This window comes from Rhopalosiphum maidis, chromosome 3 (genome assembly GCF_003676215.2).
Source record: "Rhopalosiphum maidis isolate BTI-1 chromosome 3, ASM367621v3, whole genome shotgun sequence".
NCBI lineage: Eukaryota > Metazoa > Arthropoda > Insecta > Hemiptera > Aphididae > Rhopalosiphum > Rhopalosiphum maidis.
The window spans coordinates 67,567,825-67,587,241 of NC_040879.1; the positions used below are offsets into that span (position 1 = coordinate 67,567,825).

The 19,417-nt window shown below is 29.0% G+C and overlaps 1 protein-coding gene across 2 annotated transcripts; it reads left to right on the top strand.

Annotated features, from left to right (window-relative positions):
* Positions 1-1,344: 1,344 nt before the first annotated feature.
* Positions 1,345-18,720, top strand: LOC113557119 (GTP cyclohydrolase 1). Of its 2 annotated transcripts, none has more exons than XM_026962433.2 (5): positions 1,345-1,814; positions 2,157-2,366; positions 13,450-13,647; positions 14,895-14,979; positions 18,307-18,720. In XM_026962433.2, the coding sequence occupies exons 1-5, from the start codon at positions 1,646-1,648 to the stop codon at positions 18,434-18,436; spliced, it is 792 nt and encodes a 263-aa protein (XP_026818234.1). In that variant the 5' UTR covers positions 1,345-1,645; the 3' UTR covers positions 18,437-18,720. The 2 variants fall into 2 exon arrangements, with proteins under 2 accessions (XP_026818234.1, XP_026818235.1); XM_026962434.1 differs by having other exon boundaries at positions 1,345-1,802.
* The last annotated feature ends 697 nt before the right edge of the window (positions 18,721-19,417 follow it).

Below are 19,417 nucleotides of genomic sequence, written 5' to 3' on the forward strand. Positions count from 1 at the left end.
AACAGGTATATTATAATAAGCCGGGAGCGAACATCTATAGGTATATAAGTATAGTAAGTACCTAATTTATAGATGTTACAATAATAAATGGACAACAAGTGTGTTGATGAGTTATCTAAACGACATTATTATATCATAATATATACGAAATGTATAATATTATAGCATATCGTATATTGTTGTGCGTTTAATTATTCAGTCACCCGTGAATCGTAATAGAATATGCACTTTTATCAGTTTTATAAAGTGCACCGATTTTTTTCAATTTGATATAATTTACAACTCCGTTATATAGATGTATATATATATACATCATTATTATAGTCCAATGGATATTTCAACTAAATCGCTGATTTCACTACTTCTTTACGATGTATATATTATTATAGAATTTAATCGATTTCAGAATTAATTGGTTAACGTTAATAACAATATAATCTCGGATCTTCCATGAAATACATCACATCAATACATCATATTGTTATAGAATACGCGTTATGTCACGGATATTGTAATCTTAACGATTTTTTTTTTGTTTTTATAACTCTTATTGCCCGAACAATGTGGTAATAATTATTAAAATATTTGTCTGAGACCTATTATACATATATATATTGTTCAATAGCGATTATTCGGTCGGCCGTTAGGTCAGACATTACGGCAAAACGTCAAGGTTTTAATCCCTATATATATATATACAAAATATATATATTATATATTACCGGAATTTCAATAAAACAAAATCGTTATATTTTACGGTGTATTTGGAGACGTTCTCTCGTGAACCGAGAGGGAAAGCAAACAAATCCGCCGATAGTGTTTGCTCTAAAACACAAAGACCCTTTGCAGTGCACTTCTGTTTTGACAAAATCTATCGATACCACTCATTCGTCGACAATTATATACATTATTTTGCATCCTATAATAGTTGTATGCGATGATGCGCATTGACGCTTTATAGTGGGTATTATATAAAAAATACAATTATTTTAGCTTTGTATAATAATAATATGATATGATATTATATAGGACGGGAACTCGTATTATCATTTATTTCCATATTGTTTTCATTTAATTTTTTTTTCATAATATGTGATTACATAATAATTTCCATATATCGTTGTCGCCGATCCCTCGTCACGTAAAAGCCAAAGTCGAAAACCACACACACACACACACACACACACACACACACACACACACGAGTACGGCGTGCGCGCACGTGAGTAAAGGGAAAGAAAGAGGGAGAAAAGTGCGAAGTTGACAAACGATACGCGGCGGCGGCACCTCTTTATACTTCCCCTCCACCGCGGCGCATATAAATCCGTCCGGCGCGCACTCTTTCGCACACGCGCGCGTCGCTCCTCCGAAGACCCGATCGGACCACGACAGCCGCGGTGATACTCTCCCGGAATCGCATTCAGTGTCGTACGCTGACCGTCACCAGACGTCCGGCTCTGTTCACCGTCGCCCAAGTCCCATCGATCATCGTTTTCCTTTTTCCACGTCCGTTATAATATTGTCATAACATATTATACACAACAATACTGTTTAATATTCTCTCGTTCGTCACCGACCGCCGTTACCACCGATTCTGTCGATAAGAGATAATTTTGTATACACATCCGAAAGACTAACGATAGCCATGGCCGCGACGGTTTCCAACGGCAACGGCACTGACGTGGTGAGCCTACTAAAAAAGACCAAACCGCCGGCACTGAAGAAACTGGCGTCGTGGAAGGACGAAAACGAATTCGACGATACCGGCAACCCGAAAACGCCAAGAACGTCCACCACGCCGGGTAAGATGCCGGGTACGGTTACGACGATTCACACGTTAATAAATTAATATTCTACTAATTATAAAATTATGTTATTATAATAATGATAGTTTTGCGTTATGATTTTGTATTATATATATTTTCCGACGACGAATGCATGTAAATTGATACACACACACACACACACACACACACACACACACACACACACACACACACACACACACACACACACATAATTTTATCGTGTGTTTAATAAATTGAGGGTGCAGTAGAACTCCACTTTTTGTCACAACTCATAGATAACAGTCAATGTGTATATTATGTTGTGTGATAACAACGAATTTATATCATGAATACGGTTGTTGTCCACAGGTCATGAGCACTGCACGTTTCACCATGACTTAGAGCTGGACCACAAGCCACCTACCCGTGAAGCCCTGTTACCGGACATGACTGACTCGTATAAGATGCTTTTGAGCGCGTTGGGAGAAAACCCTGAACGTCAAGGGTTGTTGAAGACTCCAGAGAGGGCTGCAAAGGCAATGCTGTTCTTCACCAAAGGCTACGATCAGACGCTGACAGGTAATTTTATATGGCGTTCGAGTTTGACTATATTATATACAACAGTCGTTATATAAATATGTATATATATATATTAAAATTGAACGTGTATACAGATTCACTATAGCCATCTTACCACTATTTAACCTTTAATACTGCATTTCTTTTAATTTTGATTTTTCTGTTGACTTTTAAATATCTAAGTTTTAGGGCCATATTTAGAGGTACTTTGATTTAATCTAAACCTTCGAAGATTTATAATATAACATTATCATAGTATCTTACATTAATTGTATAGATCATTTTTTAAATAAAAATAAAATTTTTGGAAAATTTGTATTATTTATATATTTATATACAGAGTATAAATTATATTTTCTAACTCAAATCACACATTTATTTCTCATTTTTTTTTTTTTTTTTTTTTTTTTTTTTTTTTTTTTTTTTAAGATGATTGGATTTGAAATACAAAATATATGAACTAAAAATAAAAACTGTTTAAATTTAATAATTAATTTTAAATACAGATTCGTTGAGAAAATATTTAAAATATTTTATTCAAATACTTTTTTCAAAAGTATCTATTTAAAATACGTATTTGAGTTAAAGTATTTGAATATTTTTTTAACTTAAGTACTTTACAAGACTGGCTAAATGATTTTTAAAATCAAAATTTTAGTATAAATACATTATTAATAGAAAAATGGATGTAAACACTGAATATGTTTAAACATAGACCCGTCGTATATTCATGTAAATCAGGATTTTTTCAAACAGTAGTATAATACATTTCGCATATTTAATACTGTACATCTTATACTAATAATGTATAATATCTATTATTATATCAGTCACTCTGACGTTGTAGTTTCAAAAAAAAAAAAAATAATTATAATTTTCACAACAACTTTTACGCATGGGCACAAATAAAAAGGTGTGGCTGAGAAGTATATTATAAACTTAGCCTTGCACCATTGCAAATAAATTGTATGTATGTGTTTTTCTATATTATTATTTTGTTATTGGAAAGAATACATTTGATAACTAATTAAATAAATTGGTTGCTAATTTATTATAACTATAATGCGATTGGTATTTATAATTGATTTCAGGAAGTTGATATTGATATGTTGTGTGTTATGTACCTAGTTGTAGACGGGAGGATTTATTATGATAAATAGATTATTTTATTTTCGTTTTCAATATGGCTGTAATTTGAGATTCAGTTTAAAAAAAAAAATAATTATAATGATACAATATAATATATATATATATATATATATATATATTAATTTATATAGTTACACAACTAATTTAAAACCATTAGATGTCATATTTTATTTTTCATTGACAACTATACAATAATATAATATCTCTTATCATTAATTAATAACCTGTTTGAAATTCGTGACTAGGTTTTAATGTTTGTTATAATTGTTATTATCACTATAAAATTTAGAGCATAATATTATGTCAAACATATACATTTTGAAAGATGATATATCTAAACGCTAGAATGGAAAAATCGTTATAGTCGACATATATATTTTTAATTTTAGTGTAATATAAGATTATGTCATGTATGAAAACATGAAATCAATAATTAATTGCATGAACCTAAATAAATTACGAAACGATTCCGTGAATAGTAAATATACGAAACAAAGTAAACGAACTAAATGTTTATCACACGATAAAATTATAAGACCAGTTTCACAATAAAAAAGTAATTTTAAGAAGCTTATAGCTTAAAAAAAAATACATAGTGGTTTGCCATGGGTATTAGCTTTTTTGTTAACAAACGACTTTCTTGTCTATCTATAACAGCAGCGAGCACATTAACACATTAACTCTGTACGGCCAACTCTTTCTCGGCGATCATCTTAGGCAGGTATAATATTATGTTGCATGCGACGGCGTAACTGCGTGAAAAAAACGTGAAGTCGTTGTTTATGCTTAAAACATTTTCAATGAAAACCCAACCTTGATATTATTAGGTATACATTATTCGTATTTCGGCGCTGGGGAATCCTTTTATTGCCAGTACTTCGTCTGATTAAACGGCAAAGTGTCGGAGATTTCGAAAGCGTTCCACCGTAATTGAATGCGCCAGTTTCCCGAGATAACTCCGCGGCTGTCTTCTAGACGATACGCGCGTATATGTGGAAAAGGTTTCGCGGTATTGAATAATACATGAATATAACTGCAGGCCCATTCCCACCAGCCGCCCCCGCCGGCTCTTCAAAATGCGATTTTTAAGTGCATTACTGTGTAATTCGTTAAGCCAGGAAAAAATGTGTAGGGCCAAGCTCAGACGTCACATTATGACACGATAATATAACGCATATCGGCTCATACCAACGTGACGCGACTACGTAAATCACTTTTGATAATAATAATAACATTAATAATTATTGTTTCGTTCCATGTTTTCTATATACAACAAAATAACAGAAAAACAATAAGCGACAACGTGAAAATTGTTTGATTTTGGTCATTTGGCGCACAATATATTTACATATTATAGACAAACATTGCTAAATTACTGCATGCATGCAATACAATCAGGTTGTAATCATTACATTTTCATTTTTTTTTAACTTATAGAATGGTAATCGATTAATATAATTACTAATTAGATGTGGATAGTATTATATTTATTATATAGAGTAATTGATGCAATTTGATTATTTTTTTAAATGTATAAGAGTAAATACTCACTTTAGAACGTGGCGTGTAACATTTTTATTAAAATATACACCGAATAACAGTATAAACGAATTCTCCTTAAATCAATATGAATCATTATTAATAATTGCATTAGATATTTAGTCTAGAAAATTCTTACTAATTTAAATCAAGTTAAATTAAGTTAATTTATAATTAATTTTACATTTAATTAAAAATTATTCGGTAAATTAAATTAAATATCTCATGATTTATTGTTATTAATTACGCGTGTAAAATGTAATATAAATTAACTTTATTTAAATCGGAAAGAAAATCTTAAAATAATTAGTATGATTTTCTTAACAATTTAGCCACATTACCACTCGTTTGTTTAACACTCGAAATGTTGTAAATAAATGTACCTATAGAATTAAGTGTTCCATACATATTTTAGGAAAAAGTATACATTTTATTTAATTCGACCATTTTAGAATTCAAAATGGTTTTTAACGAATAGAACCGTCATAGATTCTTATTATATTAGACTCAATCGAAAATAAATTTTATAGACATTTGATCGATTTTGTAGACTTTTGGGTTCACTTAAACGCGTAATATTATAAAATTCCTATCCAGGGAAAAATAAATCACATAAAAAACAATCCGTTATTAAATATGTTTCATACAAATTCAACAGCACCTAATCAGTAAACACGGAGAATATACGTCTTGAATAAATTAATTACTTGGCGATAGAACGCAAATACTGGGTGTTGAACACTGCACAGCTCTCGCATTCACCCGGCTCATTCATGCATTGCGGGTACCTACACTTATTTTATAATAACTCTACAGCAATGATTAATGAACCGTCGGTTCGTCGATATCGCAGTGTTAACAGGAACGAAGATGATATTGTTTTGAATGTTCAAATCGCCCGTTAAATGAATTTATTACGAGTAAAGATTTTCAACATACACACTGTTGAAATAAGTTTATGTCGTTTGTGACGTTTTTCGCGTGTGAGGGTAAGAAATAATATAATTATAACGCTATAAATTACATCACGTTCGAGAATATTAAATTCTATCATTACTTCACGGGTTAGTTTCTACTGCCACTGCTGTTGCCGCTCCGCTATACATTAGCCTTCAGTAATTTGATTTTGACGTACAATCATATAGTAGTGAATAGTTCACGAGAACACGGTTCGTTTTTAAACACCCATTTATAAACGCATTATAAACTACCTATACATCTGTCGTATACTTGGTAATTTATACTGCTTTGTGGATTTATTTTAATGACGATGTGTATAGATATAATATCTTAAAATAAAGCATCAAAATAAAAACCAATAGCAATTAAATACCTAGTGATTTTACGACGTTAAATATAATAATATCGGTTTTCATTCTTTAATTGTACAGCACGATTGCACGGAGAATGTACAATATTTTAATTCGCCAAATACTGATACATACAATACTGAAAATCTCTAATTTAAAAAACACCTATTCAAATAAAACAAAAACGCTTATCTACGTGTAGAAAAATCTATCAGAATACGGTCCTTAAAATAAAATGGCTATTTATTTTTTTTTAATTTTTCGACTGGGTATAGTTATTAGTTATTAAGTAATGCTTTTTTAAAGTTATAAATTTATTTGTAGTGCCCTCCATTAATAACTGATGTAGAATATTCAAAAAGAACACTTATAATAATTATTATCACTCGATTAATGCGCGGATTAGGTATAGTTAGTAGTCATCACAACGATTTGATCAGATTTAGATCCCAAAGTAATGTCACCGACTTATCGAAACATATTTTAAATATACAATAAAATGTACGGTAAATATGTGCACGCGGCCACGCGGTAGTACCCGGCTAGCGCATCATTTTGAAATCATAATTCGTAACAACCCCGAGCGGATATGAACGCGTCAATACTGTATATATTATACACGTGTATTCAACAATAAATATTATAACAAATGAATTAAGTAGGTATCTGCTGCTGTCTGCGTAATTAAGGAAATACGATACAAACGTACATTATAATAATATCGTGGACGGATAACTCGGTAGAAACAATAATCGACTGCCGAGAATTCGCACGCCCTTTTTATAAATAACACTGCACGTACCGATATCATAATAATATACACGATTGTTCACGGTTCACACTTTGTAATTAATCGTTTTCGTGCCGTTTCGTCGTATACTGCCGCCGAAAGCGTACATAATATTATGTAAATGTGACAAACTCGAAATAACACGTGAAATATTATACACCTTCGTCCTTTTGAAATAAGTTAATAGTTTGCCAATAGCTACTGTTTTTAAACATTTACACCTCGGTGAAAATCGACTCAAATCATTTTACGTGCCGTATTTTATCGTCTCGAGCCGTTTTATTTGACGATAGCTGGTAATAACCGTTCACAGTGCTCAGCTATATTTTAGCGTTATTTACAGCGATAGATAAGCCTTTAGCGAATAGCGGTTTATTTATTTATTTATTTTTTTTTTTTTTTTTTGTTCAGTAGATTATTTCAATTACATCGTTTCGGATGTCTTTTCCGGTTATTGGATATGAGCGATTGAATAGTAATGCGATTATTTTCTTTAAAAATGTCAAAATAAGCGAACATATCAAATATATTAGATTTGTGTATAGGTCGTTTATAACACCGCAAGTCCTTCCGCTTTTATTAACAACTGTTTTATCCCACATAGGTATGAAAAAAATATTTAAAAACTTTTACTCTTCAATTGATCGAGCCAAGAGTTTATATTATAATATACACTATATACACGCCTGTACACGAGTAATGTGCATTATGCATACAATAAGAGTATATTACTATTATGCATTTTATAATCGTAAGGTTACCGACGTATTCTGATAATATAATTAAATACATAATATTATTATATACACACGTATTAGGTATTATACGTGTGCGAGTGTCTGTTGTGTGTCCTTCGCTCGTTCTATATATTATGCTCTCTGAAAACAATAAAGGTACTGGGAAGCGCCTCGGGAACTACGTCAATTTATTTTATCGTCTATGTTTTTCTCTGAATTTTCATTACATAAAATTCAATTTAACACTTCACGTTACATCGTTTAATAATATTCAACGGGACACGACGTGTGAGTCGGACATTATTGTGTAAAAGGTCCAATAACCGCGAGTGTGAAGTCATTTACGGCGTTGGTACATTATATTATTAAATTAACGTTAAACGGTAAATCGAAGAATTTCGTACCGCGATTTATTAGCGAAACCGGAGAGTTGTCAATCCAAAAATATCGAATTGGTGTTTTATAAGAGAGAATCCGACTGCTCAATACTATTATATACCTACGATTACGCTGTCGGGCTATGTATTTTATTCGTTTTTAAGTACTTTTTTTTTTTTAAATAATATACGTACATATCGACCCGATAATACTGATAAACCGTCTACGCATTGTTACCTTGGTAACAGCAAATTGAAAATTGCCATCATTTCTGAAACGGGACGGAAAAGCTTTTAAATCATCGTACTTTTGAGGTATTGTACAATACTGGTCCGGTTACAAGTGGTTGTCGACGTTCTGATTGAACGCCCCATACCTCTTTTCCCTACCTTCCACTAAAAATATGATATGGGTATTGGAGGAGTGATTTGTGTTAACGATATCATATTACGTTCATATTTTTATAACAAGCCAATTGTCGGGGTATTGTAATCTGTACGTATAATTATTTTTTTTTATTATCATCAAACACATGTACATTTTTGATTAATTAACGCCTAGGTATGCATCAGCGAATAATTGAAATTTATCGGAATCACTAGGTTAAATAATAATCCGTCCAAAAAAAGTAATGAACACGGTAATTAATTGGATTGGTTTACACTCGATAGTTCTTAACGCACTTTAATCCAATTACTTATTTCATCTGCATAAAAATGTAAAAACAGAAAAAACCACATACAGAAATCCGTATACTGTATAATCGAACAAATAAAATAACTCAAACGGCGGTCGGTTAAATTATTTATTTTAAACTAATGTGTCTTTGATAATTTGTTTGATTAGTTTTTATAAAACAACGACTCGACAAATGTGTACAAAAAGAAAAAACGCAATCTTTTAATAAAAAGTTTAAAAAAACTACGCCGATAAGTAAAATAAAAGATATCTGCTCGTCATAATATTTTAAATACATAGATTACCTGTATCGTATTAATTTATTTAAGCTTATACATTTCGTACACATACCAGAATTCGAACACTACGCGTGGGGTGCTTTTAAGATTTTACTGTGAATTATTCTAATCGACATCACTTTTATATAGAATATTTCATATTTGAATCATGATTTCTCTTTGCTTTATGTACGTGCACAAAGGGTAGCAATTATACCATTTCTGGGTACATCTTCAAACGCGTTATCTGACGATGACATTTGACGTATAATAGGCTGTAGGTGCACTCCAAAGCATCCACTATGTCCGCTATGTTAATCAGTACAATGAAAACGAGAGACAAGAATTATTATTTTCATATTTCAATGGAAAAATAATACGGTATTATTATTATTTTATACAAAAAGACCGGTAATAGATCGAAAACCATTATTTAAATCCAATTTTTTTTTTAAATAAATAATATTTGATATTTTAAAAACACATATTTTGTTTTTACAATTAATTATTTATTTTAATGTTTGCGCCTAAAAGTATAAAATCAATTAAAGTGTCTTAAAAACGAATTAAATTCAAAATCGATTCATTTTTTAATTAAAAACCGTAAGTAATTAATTAATTTTTTTTTTGTTATTGTAAAATAATTTAGATTTAAAAGATTTGATAATTTTTAATAAATAAATATAAACTAATGTTTTCATAATATGTAATTTGATAAAAAGGTATAAATAGGTTTTCTTTAAGTGCCTATTGCTGCAACACAATATTATAATAGTGAAATTGTATTTTAACAAAATAAAATCTTAGTTTAACCAAACGACTATGTAATATACCATACGACGTAGATAGATAGTCTATAATAAGTAAGATAGGTATCCACACAATTTAAAATTGCATTTATCGTACATTTTTTAATGCATTTTTTTTTTTTTTTTTGATTAGCTAATAAGTAAATTATGCAAAATAAATAGCAATTCAGATTTTTTTAATTTTTCATATTGTATACCCTAGGTATAATGATATAAAGTATAAATATAATATATAAATACATAATTCAATAAATTAGGCTCAATTTAATCTAAAAATGTTAATATAGCATTTTTAGTGGATAGTTAATAATCATGACATTTTAATACGCGACTGTTCGTAAGAACATATAAAGCTCAAATATCGCATAATAAATCGATTGTAAATAATTATGGTTAATACTATAATATTATATCTCTGAAATGCATTTTTGAATTTAATATTTTAGACAATTATTGATTTTCCGAGAAACAATAGGCGATTTGCTCGGGCTTACAACTTATTACTGCAACGAAACTCCTACGTACAACGGCCACCAATGGTTGGAGGCCAAATATCGGTTAATACGTAGCTAATAAGAGACAACTGTTGATATTTAAATAAGACTAAAAACAAAACTCCTAAATAAAAATATTACCATTTATTTTAAATACTAATTCTAGCGTTTTACTCGCAAGATGCATTATTTGTCTGTTTTTATTACATTTAATTAGGTACTTATTTAGGACTTAGTGACATGGATTTATATACTGAATTAAATTGAATTAAACTCATATTCTGATGGTGAGACTTCGTACACAGATTTTCAGCCATCGTCTCTGAAATTTTTTTTTATGTTAGGCAATAAATTAAATGCAACAGCAACAGTGGAGCAAATTGAAAAAATTTCAAAGGAGAGGTGACACAATTTTATTGAACGAATAAACATTTAAAAAAATATACCTTATTTTACTTTATCACAGATAAAATTATTTGAATGTGAAAATGTACGTATTATTAAATTTTACTTAAGGAGTCTAGAGTACTCCCTATTATCTTAAACCACTATAAATATGCCACAGCTATAATACGCGCAGTAGATACAGTAAGTTCATCTAACTATAAACTTTTAATATTCCGACTAGTCCGAATTTCTTCATATCACATAATTCCGGGTCGTGTCTATTATTCACCTCTAATCACTAGATTCCCGCGCATATAATGGATTTAGCGATTCTGGATTAAATTTTAATACTCACTTTCAATCTAGTGTTAAAAGGATATTATATACCCACGTGTATTCTCTATATCTTACAAACGCTCGACATAACAAACTTTACGTTCAGAACAATGCGTTTACCTGTGTTATTTTTTAATTTAACAGTAAATTGATATGTTCACAAATTTAAGGGTAAGAATATAATTTTTAGTTCTGCGATAGGTTTTGTTTTATATTTTGATTTTAAAACAACATATAAACGTTTTAAAATGTTGGTTCATAACTACCATCAAAATTAACAAACCCACTCGCGAGGCTTTAGATAATATTTCATTTTATAATAAATCAATTTTCTCTAATATTAAAAACAACACATCTAGTAAAATATAGATTATTTTGTACGTAAAATTTGCTGCGTTATGCGTTATTAAGAGGAGACCATAGGCACAAATAGTGGGAGACTTTAGGGGCTAAGCCCCCCAAACACTTCAATAGCCCCCCAAACATTTCCTAATTTTTTTTAAGCTTTATCAGTATTATTATAGTTTATGATGCAAAATCGTGTGTGTGTATTTTAAGATTATGTAATTTGTAAATGAATAAATTTTATTTATCGTGGTATTATTTTTATTATTATTGTACATTGTAGACTTGTAGCCATAAACCATAATATCTACCAAGAACTAAGAATAATAAGCATTCATATTAGGGAGTCTATTGTTGCAGCTCATATTGGTATTGAAAAAGATATCGAAATATCGAAAAAGATATTATAGTAGATACTGAAATAATATTAAACACATTTGCTAAATCCAACCGAAGAATACAGCTCTAAAAATGTTTGGGTACATTTTTTTAAATAAAAATGTGTTCTATAATTATATTAATTTGTTGTTACTTGTCGCTTTAAAGCCATACTTACAGTAATAATTCCTATTGTTTTTCTAAAAGTTATGTGGTGTATAAATGTATAATTTATATTATATATTATAAATATAATTTTAACAGCTATTATAACTAGATGAAATAACACATTCAAAAAAAATGTTTAGTAAGTTTTATTTTCTGTCAATATTGTAATTAAGTAAGCAGTATACGATATACCTTTATGTTGTACTAAACATTTTTTTTTTGTGTTAATTACCTGTATAAATGTTTCATTGCTTCATTCAGTAGCTAGGACATCAGCCCCCCCTCCCCCAAATATCAAACACTATTTGCTGCTACGGGGGAGACAACATGCAATAATAATGTATAAATTTCAAACACACGAATTAATTATGAATGAAATTTTTTTCATTCGACGTAGTTTAAAATAAATATGTGTTATCACAAAACGTCAATGGATTAGAACGATAGACGAGATTATATAATTATTACAATCTCTAGAATACAATAGAAAAATATATAAATAATTTAGCGTGGCCTGCCTAGATTTACAAAACCTTTGCTTATCTAGGATGAACTTTGTAGAAACTTTAAAAACGCAGTTTACATATGGTTAAAGTCACTACTTAAAACGGTAATAAGTTATACTGTAATAACATTTTTAATGCCAAGGTCTTATAAATTATTTTTAACGTGATTAGAATCAAATCGTTGTCCGTGTATAATACACGGAAATTATGTACTAAGAGCAAATTAAAGCACACTCGAATACTGTACTCGTTTATTAAAATTGTCAGTATTTAAAAGCAGTTTTCCTAACAATAATACCAGATAATTGACTAGGATTTCATTAGGGGGTATATTATATTTTAAAATAACGATATCATTAATTCAATGATAACAATTATTATTATAATAACATTACAACAATTATAAATAAATCGAAACATTTTTAAAATGGTAATAATTCGTAAATATTATTAGATATTTCTTTAAAAATTAATCATTGTATTACTAAGACAACATATTATTTTCAGGGAGAGTCCTTGAGTTTTTCATTCATCCAAAACAAAAAAAAAATCTTTTACTAATAAACGTAAACTATTTAATATGCTTGAGAGTTTATTTTATAATGAATTCATATTATTTTCAGTAAAATGGCATTGGTACTAATTATACGCTGAGAACTTTTAAAATTACATTTACGTGTATTATGATTTATATTTCTAAATACTCAAATGGAAAATTATAAACATCATTGCACTATTTTTATGTTAAATATATATATGTTATAATTAATGGATATAAATTATTGAACGTTTTTGTTTTAGACGTACTTAACGATGCTGTATTTGACGAGGATCACGATGAAATGGTTGTGGTGAAGGACATTGAAATGTTTAGTATGTGTGAACATCATTTAGTCCCATTCTACGGGAAAGTTTCGATTGGATATTTGCCGAAAAACAAAATTTTGGGCCTCAGCAAACTTGCACGCATCGTGGAGATGTTTAGCAGAAGACTTCAAGGTAAAACCAAACAATGTGAAAGAAAAATATTAAAAAATAAATATTAAATATAAACCAAATATTATACACATAATATCACCAATATTGTTTAAATATTGGATATTTATTAGGTGGATGAAAAATGTTTTTTGTGACTTTTGATTATTATGGATAAAGTTTTTGAAACTATTGTTGTACAAAACTTTGCCCATTTCATAACTTTAAATTGGAATCTAATAATTAAAATTGAAATTTTTTTTCATGTAGTGGTGATCGTATAATATTTTTGGATTGTACACTCAACATAGCAATTTAAAGTTGTAAAAACATATCTAATTATAAAAATATATATATTTATTACTTTTATCTGATGTAGATGAATATTAATAGTAAGATGTATTTCGTTACAAAATTAAACTTAAATATTAAGTACTAGAATAATTACTAAACAAACCACTAACTCAAAGGATAAGGTCTAATCTAATAGGATTATCAGAATATCATAGTATAACAAACTGTAACAAGATAAAATATATAACAATATTTATTACTGTATTTCCATTTTCTATTAAATACATTTTTATAAAATGTTAAATGAATAATTACATTACTATTTTGAACCAAAAATTAAACGTTTCTTTAATATAAAATATAAATCATCAATATAATATTATATATTTTTTTTTTATTAACATATTTCTAATTTATTTAAAATTTAAAATTAATAATTCAATTCAAGAGAGAATAAAAAACTAATGAATAGAATAATAAACACGTGGCTACTGTTAGTCTAATTGAAAAAAAAAAACCTATTATTATATTTTTTATACAGAATTCGCTTCCAAGCAGTTGTTACATAAATTAAATAAACTTTTTAATTTATGCACATTTTACATCTATGTTATAGTTATTCCTTATTTGTGATATAAATTATTTTTAAAAACTATAAGGAATTTTCAATATCACAAATCTGCGTTGAGACTGCTAATTTTTTTGGTTTGCCGGATCTTAAAAAAAAATAGATTTCAATCTTATTTAAAATATAATACTAACGTATAATTTTCTTTATAGACTATTAAACCAAGGCAACCAATTCCGTTTCAACTTTTGATCTGATTTTTAATAGAAAAGCTTAATCAACATTTTTTCCTCTCAGTTTTAAAATTATTTAAGAATAATGCGAACAATTTAATGTAGCTCGGCTCACACATTCAGTTTAATATGTAATTTATAAATAATAACATCGTTTTATTTTTTATGTCTGCTAGTTCAAGAACGACTAACTAAACAGATCGCTGTGGCTGTCACCCAAGCCATCCAGCCCGCTGGAGTTGCTGTGGTCATTGAAGGAGTGTAAGTTGATTTTTGTTTTCAAAAAATTTCTACATGTGTGGTAACGCTGCTATAACTTTATAAAAGAGGCAAAATATTTTCATTAGAAAATTCTAATAGTGAATGATTAGGCTTTATATATATATTGATTGAAAGAACGCAAAACCATTTACTGGTATGTTACAATTGCAACAGGCCAGCAACTGGTGTGGAAATTACGTTAAACGACCTTAGTAATCTAATTAAATCTAGAAATTAATTAATTTGAATAAATACTATAGAGGTATTTAAGTCTGGAAAATGTACTGGTAATAATTAAATAAATAAATAATAAAATAACCGATATTTTTTTACCAAAAAAATTAAAAAGTGACCTCTCGCATTAAACGTATTTGCTACACTGATAATTATAATAATATAATGAACAATTAAAAACAGTGTGAGTAAAAATAATACAAATATAAATTCAATATTTCGATTTAGATCTTCAAAACAACCATATATTATATTTTCTGGATTTATATTAAATTGGTTTATACATTAACAAAACCTAGGTAAAATCAATATCAATTATTAACCCTTTCACTTCCAATTTGATGTTAATGTTACCTTTAATTTTTAGAAAAAAGAACCAAACCAATCTACACGTATATGAAGTTAAAAAAAATCTGTTATCACATTTTACTAAGTCAGGGACGTTATTTTTTGTGGGGTGTGTAGTCACACTAAATTTCTTTTAAACGCCTTAGCTTTTAGCCTGTCGAAAAAAAAATATAAACACCTAAGTGTTATAAATCAGATATTGAATCATAATATTGTTTTATGATAATAAAATTTAAAAAATTAAAATAGCAAATGAAAAAATATAGAAATATGAATTAAGTGAACTGTATATTGTGTCACTGTTAGCAAGGGTGTTCACAGAATACATTTCAGGTTTTATTTAGCTAGCTATATTATATTATATTTCAAGTGCAGGACTAAAAAGTTTTTAGGTAAAGTTAGCTCAGGTATTTTATTATTAAAGTGCTTATGCCTACTAATTTATTTACCAAGTGTAAATACTACTAGTAATGTAGTAACAAAAAAACAACTATAAATATAAATAGATAAAAAGTACACATAATTAGACAAAAATGGACGCGATGGTGATATTTTCATCCCAATATAAAGGACATCATTTTAAATAAATTACATAAATATTCTACAACTTTTGAAATTGTACATAGGCTAGTTATAAGGAGAGATGATTCAGAGGCAGTGAGTGTGGTTACGGAAAAGAATGTCGAAGGAAAGAGGGGGCGAGGAAAATTGAAGAAAATGTGGTTAAATAAAATAGAAAATCACATGGAAACAGCTGGTGTGAATAAAAGAAAAGTGGGGGGGCAAAGTACTATATGGAAGTATAAAGGACAATGGCGGCCAACCCTATATAGTTAGCAAACAAGGCAAATAAGCAGACTGAGGAAGTATGTTTCCCACTTAAACCCTTTCCTTCCAAAAAAAAAAAAAAATCCCATCATGATCGTGGCCTTGTAATAATTTTAAATGGCCTGCGAATATTTCGGCACTAACAATAATTTACCATAATATCAAAATAAACAATAACGTAGTTATACATTTATGAAATAGGAGAGGGGAAATGTTTCTGAGAACGTGTCCTGATGCCTGCAGTTACTATATATATATATATAATAATTTAGCCAATTCACGTATTTTTTCACTCTATAAATTAATGACAAAAACATGTTCAACTCGCATTAAAATAAATCTAGATAAATTACTTAATCGCATTTAAAAAGAAACAGTTTTCCGTTGAATAACATTTCTATCGTATTTTAAATTATAGTTGTAGACATTGAGTACGAAGTAACAGTATAGCCAGTAGCCATAGTAAATCGCGAAACAAATTAACTGTGCTTCAAGGATTAAAATCGAATCTTAAAAGTTTTTCTACATAAATGTTTACAATACTATGCCCTTTTCTGATTGACAATGAAAATTATAAAAGTTTCAGTGTCTGTCAATCAACGACATTGATTTTTAAAATAAATATTTAAACAATTTTCATAACTTTACGACCTGTGTAAGAATACCTCGGGGTCGTCCGGTGATGAAATACGATTTTATCATGTCCCGCAATCAAATTTATTAACTTTCAATTTGCGATATAAATGGTATTCAATCATTTTAAGTTATGATAGCTATTGTTACTGTACCGCCACAATAATTGTATAATATTATGTTTTTGGTTACGAGGGTGTGTAAATACTAAATTGTAGTCCTGCAGGTGGTTGTTGTCAATAAAATTGTGCTTTGGCATTTAATTAATATGAAAAATGCACTTGTTGATTAGATTAAAAAAAAACTCGATAACAGCTTTTTAAAACCCGTTGCAAATAAATAGGTAAAAAAATGATAACAATGCGCGTAGTTATTATTCGAACGATGAAATACAGTATAATATAACGTTATAAGTGCATAATATCATTATATGTTAAACAATGAACTGAAAAACTATTCATATCTATTTCAAATAATTGATACGAATAGATGATATTATTATGTTATCACCGTTTGTTGTCTTAAAAAAAAAAAGAAAAACAATGAGGATACAGAGGCCAGAGGGAGTATTATTAGACAATAATATAATGAAATACCCAATGCAAAAAAAATAAATTTTAAATATAATGGACTGGCACAACGGTATCTGGTGCATCGACATCAATGCATCGAAAACCTCATTAATTTAAATATTATTGCTAACTAAAATAGAAAATGAGGAATATATTTAGAAAAAAAAAACAATATTTCAAAAACGATGCTGATGGCATTCGGAGCACTCGGATTTGAATGGGCGAAGTACGGGGCCAAACATTTGATAATACACTGTTCCGCCGTTCTTCACCTCCAGCTAATTCGATGCCAGTCCGTTATAATGTCTTCTTGTAATCCGCGGTTACCTATACTATAATACAGGGGCGAATCAAGACCAAGATAACTGGGGGGGGGCGTTTTTTAAAGGGCACACATTAATTTTGATAAAGTATTTATTTAGGTACATACATGTGTTATTTTCCACAGTCTCGTATAGAACAAAAAAAAAATATATCACTATAATTTTGTTACTCTTAAAGTATAATTACGTCAAAAACTAAAATCAGGGATTTCAAACTATTTTTTTTTTTTTGAGATAATGGGGGGGGGCAATCGCCCCAATCGCTCCCCCCCAGGATCCGCCGCTACCATAATATTGACATTACAGTAGCCAAACGCATAATATAGCACAAGTAGGTATAAAGAATGGCGTGATAATTGTTTGTTTTTTTTTTCTATATATTTTATCAGTCATATGTGCATGGTCATGAGAGGCGTGCAAAAGATAAACAGCAAAACCGTCACGTCTACTATGTTGGGAGTGTTCCGAGACGACTCAAAGACGCGCGAAGAATTTTTGAACCTAGTCCAGTCAAATTGAATTTTGCGAAAACAACATCAACGTCATTACATTCACAAGACATTTACAACAGCGAATCTTTATATAATCCTAATGGATTACTATTATCATTCGTACACACACACATATATATTTATATAATATATGTATACATAAATAACATTATACACAAACTTATTAGCCACTCTCACTTACCTACGTATACACGAGAAAAAAATATTTACTGGAATTATATGTGTGTGCACACTTCTGATTAAAGCACATAATAATATATTGGGCATAAAAGGCTGGGTTTTAAAATTATTGAAAAAACAAAAAAAAACGGTTGATTGTTATTGATTTACAAACAGACTATTTTTTTTGTTGATACTACCTATATATAAATGTTTACTAATCGTTGTTTTAATTAAAAAATATAATCCGTTTTCAACTCAATTGACACTATAATAATTCTAAGCTTATTATTTCGTCGTTGTTTCTCCTTTGAACTTCCATTTTTCAGTAATGACGAAACGAAAACGAAAAAACTGATTTACTAATGTCCAAAATTGTTTATATATTAACATAATATAATATTATATACGTTTAACTTAGTATTAATCGAAAACTATCATTATTATCACCTACTAAAATATTATAATATCATTATTGGTAAACTGTTAACCAACAAGCCCTGGTTCTTTCTCTGATCCCTTGCCCCTCGGAGACGAGTCACGTGTTAATGTTTGTTATTTAAAAAAAAAAAAAAATCTATAATATTATTATTGTTTTTATATTTTTGTCAAAGTGTTATTGCCGTAAAATAGATTTTATTGTTCTGGTTTGATTGATACTTAAATATATTATAACCAAATTGTATTGAAAAATAATATATTCGCTTTGTGCACGGTTTGGTTATACTTTGCATTTATTTATTATTATATATATATAAATAAATATATATTGATCATTATAAATTATTAAAATAATAAAATAATATATTATATATCATTAATTCAAAAT

Bases quoted from the DNA above. Each gene is read 5' to 3' on its own strand.
- LOC113557119 (XM_026962433.2), top strand. From the start codon at position 1,646: ATGGCCGCGACGGTTTCCAACGGCAACGGCACTGACGTGGTGAGCCTA. The intron at 13,648-14,894 runs GTAAAACCAAAC...TATGTCTGCTAG, and splicing joins GTTTAGCAGAAGACTTCAAG to TTCAAGAACGACTAACTAAA. The intron at 14,980-18,306 runs GTAAGTTGATTT...ATATTTTATCAG, and splicing joins GCTGTGGTCATTGAAGGAGT to TCATATGTGCATGGTCATGA.